This window comes from Curcuma longa, chromosome 20, assembly GCF_044706935.1.
Source record: "Curcuma longa cultivar G26 ecotype Majalengka, Jawa Barat chromosome 20, ITB_CL_G26_1.1, whole genome shotgun sequence".
NCBI lineage: Eukaryota > Viridiplantae > Streptophyta > Magnoliopsida > Zingiberales > Zingiberaceae > Curcuma > Curcuma longa.
In genome coordinates, this window is record NC_133880.1 from 8,653,332 (window position 1) to 8,658,236 (window position 4,905).

At 38.1% G+C, this 4,905-nt stretch overlaps 1 protein-coding gene across 1 annotated transcript; it reads left to right on the plus strand.

Annotated features, from left to right (window-relative positions):
* Positions 1 to 1,033: 1,033 nt before the first annotated feature.
* Positions 1,034 to 3,061, plus strand: LOC141813003 (uncharacterized). The gene has a single exon (XM_074700924.1). The coding sequence runs from the start codon at positions 1,034 to 1,036 to the stop codon at positions 2,780 to 2,782; it is 1,749 nt and encodes a 582-aa protein (XP_074557025.1). The 3' UTR covers positions 2,783 to 3,061.
* The last annotated feature ends 1,844 nt before the right edge of the window (positions 3,062 to 4,905 follow it).

The following is a 4,905-nucleotide window of genomic DNA, read 5'->3' on the forward strand; positions in this document are numbered from 1 at the left end:
TCGAAGAAACGATGAGCTCTAGCACATCTCACTATGCTCATCAGCGTTCAGAGAACCTCTAGAACTCTACTTCAAACTTTCAATTGATGGTGCTCAAAACGCCTGCTAGTTTAATCTTTTGTTAATGTTTTAGATGAAAATTTTGTTTGCCTGCTCGCTCAACAATCATTTTGACAATGATAACTCTTCAATCTGTTTGAATGTTTGCTTATAAAATTCTATTTGATCCACAAGTCCTAGCATATACTCAGCAAGTCCTTTCTGTAATTAGCTTCTTTTTGCTCCCTGGTTGGAATGAGAAGTGTCGTGCCCTTATCGATAGCTATGCTGAATGTTAACCTTAGGCCATGGAGAAGTCGGTGGAGGGGTTGCTTAACAGCGAAAGCTCTTGCAGGTCTACTGAAGTAAGCAGCTTGCAGATCGGATCAATTGATGGCCTTGTGTAAAGCCTCATGCCGATCGATCTTGGTCGCACACTCTGAAAGTTGTAATTGCATTGCTTCAGTAAAAAGGTCAAATTTATCAACTTAGTGATTTTATATGATTGATTTCATGAGCATCCGTAAAAAGATAAATTGAAAAACAGTTCTGATGTAGTTTGCATTGTTGAAATACCTTGATAACAGGTCTAACTTAAGTAGATGCATAAAAAAACCTCCATACAAAAAAATTTTGAAAAAGAGAGAAATTGCAACGATAAAATGGAAATTTCATTGTAACAGATAAAAGGTAAAAACGAAAAAGTAATGAAATATTAAATTGTCTATTTTATCATTTTAAATTATTTATTTGTTAATAAAGAAAATAAATAATAATAAAATAAATATTATTTTTAAAAACTTTATTTCACATGAATTTAAAAAATGTCCTCAAGAAAATTTTTATTCCATTTCTGTCCTCTTTGAAGTTTTCCATCCTCTGTTTCTATCCATTGAAAAAACGCAGCCTTGGAATATGCCCATTCGAGCTGGTGGATTAGGGTTTATACGGTGTCCGGAAGCTCGACAATTGTTTTGCGACATCAGTCATTTCCATGCGAGCCACGGTGGTTCGATGCCTCTCCGCCCGTCTCCGTCGCTCCCCAACCCTCGTCTGGAAATACTTCGGCAGTGAATTGATACTCGTTCGTCGCCAATCTCTCCACGTCTCTGCTAATAATTCCAACGCAGATTCAGTCCACTGCCGACAACCGCAAAAAGAACCAATCTTTTGCAATCTTTCCTCTGTAATCAATGATGTGAGCAACAAAGGTTGGAGCTTTGATAGCCTAACCGCTGGTTTCGGATCAGTACAATTCACCGAACTCCTGGTGGAGCGAGTGATACTTTACCTCAAGGAGCCCACTGACGCAAAAAAGGCGCTAACTTTCTTCCACTGGTGCTCCCAGACCAAACATGTCGAACACGGCCTGCGATCTTATTGCTTCATTGTTCATGTCCTTGTTCGTTCTGGCCTTCTTATCGATGCGCGTGCTTTGCTGGAGTCGGCAGTCAGTAAGTATACAGAGAGAGTTGCATCCAAACATGCTTCGATTGTGGAGGTGCTTCTCGGCAGTTACGAAGCAGTTTTTCCCGGACATCGTGTTTTTGATCTTTTGCTGCAGGTGTATTCGAAGATGAGAATGGTCAATGAAGCGTTTGATGCTTGCAGATACTTGGGAGATCACGGGTTCGATGCAAATATAATCAGCTTTAACACAATGCTTCATGTTTCACAGAGATCTGATCAGAATAACTTGGCTTGGAAGATATTTGAATATATGTTTGTAAGAAGAATATACCCAAACCAAACAACGACCGAAGTTATGATTGATGTGATGCTCAAGGAAGGGGTTTTGCCAAAGTTAGTGAGTGTTCTGGATAGAATTCGTGGGAGTAGATGTGCCCCTGGCATTATTGTGAATACTACACTGGCTTTTAGGATCATTGAGGAGGGCAGGGCAGAAGAAGCAATCACTCATTTGAAGAGAATGCTGCAAAGAAACATGATGTTTGATGATATTGCATACTCTTTGATTGTAGCTAGCTATTGCAAGTTGTCCAAACTAGACTCAGCACTTCAATCCAAAGATGAATTGATTAACAGGGGATGCAGCTCGAATTCATTTGTTTACACTTGTCTAATAGGATTTTATTCTCAGGAAGGAAGAATAGAAGAGGCTGTTCAAATGATGGAAGAGATGGTTTCAATAGGACTGAAGCCATATGACGAGACATATAATCATCTGATAGTTGGTCTGTCGAGAAATGGGTGGACAAATCAGTGCTTGAGATATAGTGAAAAGATGCTTGAAGGTGGATTTTTGCCCAATCTTGGCACTTGCAATGAGATGATAAAGACACTCTGCATAACAGGAAATATTGAGGAAGCCAACAGAACTCTTACATCTTTGTTGAACATGGGGCTTGTCCCTGATCAGGAAATATACTTGATTCTAATTGATGGCTATGGAACAACTGGAGATTATCAGAAAATCATCACACTTTACTATGAAATGGTGCATATGGGTCTTGAGCCCAGTGTGATGGTCTATCAGTCCTTGGTTCAAAACCTCTGCAATTGTGGAAAAATGAGTGAAGCTGAGAAATTTATTGGCATTTTGGGGAGGAAAGGTTTGACGCCTACTAGCTGCATGTATAATTCATTGATCACAGCATATTGTAACAGAGGTGGTATACAGAGAGCACTTATTTTCTATGATGAGATGATTCAAAAGGAGTTGGTGCCATGTTCATATGCTTTCATGCTGCTAGCAAAGAAAATGCTAAAAGCTGAACAGTGAGCTTTCAACAAAAGTTCAAATGGTTAGACATTTATGTTGCACTCTTGAGACTGAACTTTTGTTTGGTAAGTTGTCCAGACATTTAGAAGAATTTGACACAATCACCTTGAGCGATGGTTATGATGGGTGAAGTTATTACTTGTCTGTGAGCATAACATCCACGAAGGTTAGACTATATCATTCAGCAGGAGTTACAAAAGCGATTGTTTTCCAGGGAATAATACTCCAACAATATGTGATACGCGAGCATTAATATAAGAAAAAATGACTCAGACATTCTACCAGATCAAGTATAATGCATCATACTTTTGCACTCTAGCACACCTTATCTGTTGGCAAATTAGACAACTGTGTTACAAGTAAGATAGCCTGACACATGTTATAGGAGATGGCCTGTCTTTATTCAAGTGTTTTAGAACTTCAGAATGAAAATTGCAAACTCATGCTCAAGTACCCTTTTCAGCTGATGACTATGTACTTCATTCTTTATGATGAAGTTCAAAAAGAATGAGCTCAACAGAATTTTATGGGGTCAAGTATTTTGCTGGCTGTGTTTTCATTCATCGCAAGTTTTGGTTCTTCGTCGCCGTAAATAGGAATATTGAAAATAGAATTTTTTTTAATTTGAAAAAAATGTAATGGGCGAACGACGGGAATTGAACCCGCACATGGTGGATTCACAATCCACTGCCTTGATCCACTTGGCTACATCCGCCCCTTTTCTAGCTAAAGGATTTTATCTTTTTTCCATTCATCATTATTGTATTTATTCTGACCTCCATACTTAACTTAGATCGAGATATTGGACATAGAATGCCAATCTTTAAAATAAAAAATGTAAAAAAAAAAGGAGTAATACACTGTGACATGACACGTTCACTAAAAAAAAACCCTTTTGTAGCTAATCATTTATCGGCAAAAATTGAAAAACTCAACACGAGGGAAGAGAAAGAAATAATAGTAACTTGGTCTCGGGCATCTACCATTATACCCACAATGATTGGCCATACAATCGCTATTCATAATGGAAAGGAACATTTACCTATTTATAAAGGAGTTGGTGCCATGTTCATATGCTTTCATGCTGCTAGCAAAGAAAATGCTAAAAGCTGAACAGTGAGCTTTCAACAAAAGTTCAAATGGTTAGACAGTTATGTTGCACTCTTGAGACTGAACTTTTGGTAAGTTGTCCAGAAATTTAGAAGAATTTGACACGATCACCTCGAGTGATGGTTATGATGGGTGAAGTTATTACTTGCCTGTGAGGATAACATCCACGAAAGTTAGACTATATCATTCAGCAGAAGTTACAAAAGCTATTGTTTTCCAGGGAATAATACTTCAACAATATGTGATACGCGAGCATTAATATAAGAAAAAATGACTCAGACATTCTACCAGATCAAGTATAATGCATCATACTTTTGCACTCTAGCACACCTTATCTGTTGGCAAATTAGACAACTTAACTGTGTTACAAGTAAGATAGCCTGACACATGTTGAAGGAGATGGCCTGTCTTTATTCAAGTGTTTTAGAACTTCAGAATGAAAATTGCAAACTCATGCTCAAGTACCCTTTTCAGCTGATGACTATGAGCTTCATTCTTTATGATGAAGTTCAAAAAGAATGAGCTCAACAGAATTTATGGGTCAAGTATTTTGCTGGCTGTGTTTTCATTCATCGCAAGTTTTGGTGCACTCATTGAACATGAGGCTCATTGTTGGTTGACTTCTTGAAATATTTTGAAGCCATTGGGGCATGTCAAAAAGAAGATATATTTGAATGAAGACAGTTCTCAAGGCTTTTTTCCCCTTTCTAGAAACTTTGAGGAATATATGAGCAGAGTCATGCATTCATGATCGCAAAATTTCCATCATGCTTGGATTTTCTTTGGGAGTTTGGATTGTGCAAATTCATTTGCTTTTGCAAAACGAAAAATTGCTGGCTTGGACAGTCAAACCATAATGAGCAGATCCACGCATTCAGGATTGTGCAGATTTAAGCTGCCTTACTGGACGTCTGTGAAGGGAGAATCAAAAGTTGGTTCATCTCTTTGCCTGTTGAATGTGATGTTGGCTCATATCTTTTCTGCTCGAATTTTTCCATGGATATCTATCTCTA

Coding starts and splice junctions, on each gene's coding strand:
- LOC141813003 (XM_074700924.1), top strand. CDS start 1,034: ATGCGAGCCACGGTGGTTCGATGCCTCTCCGCCCGTCTCCGTCGCTCC.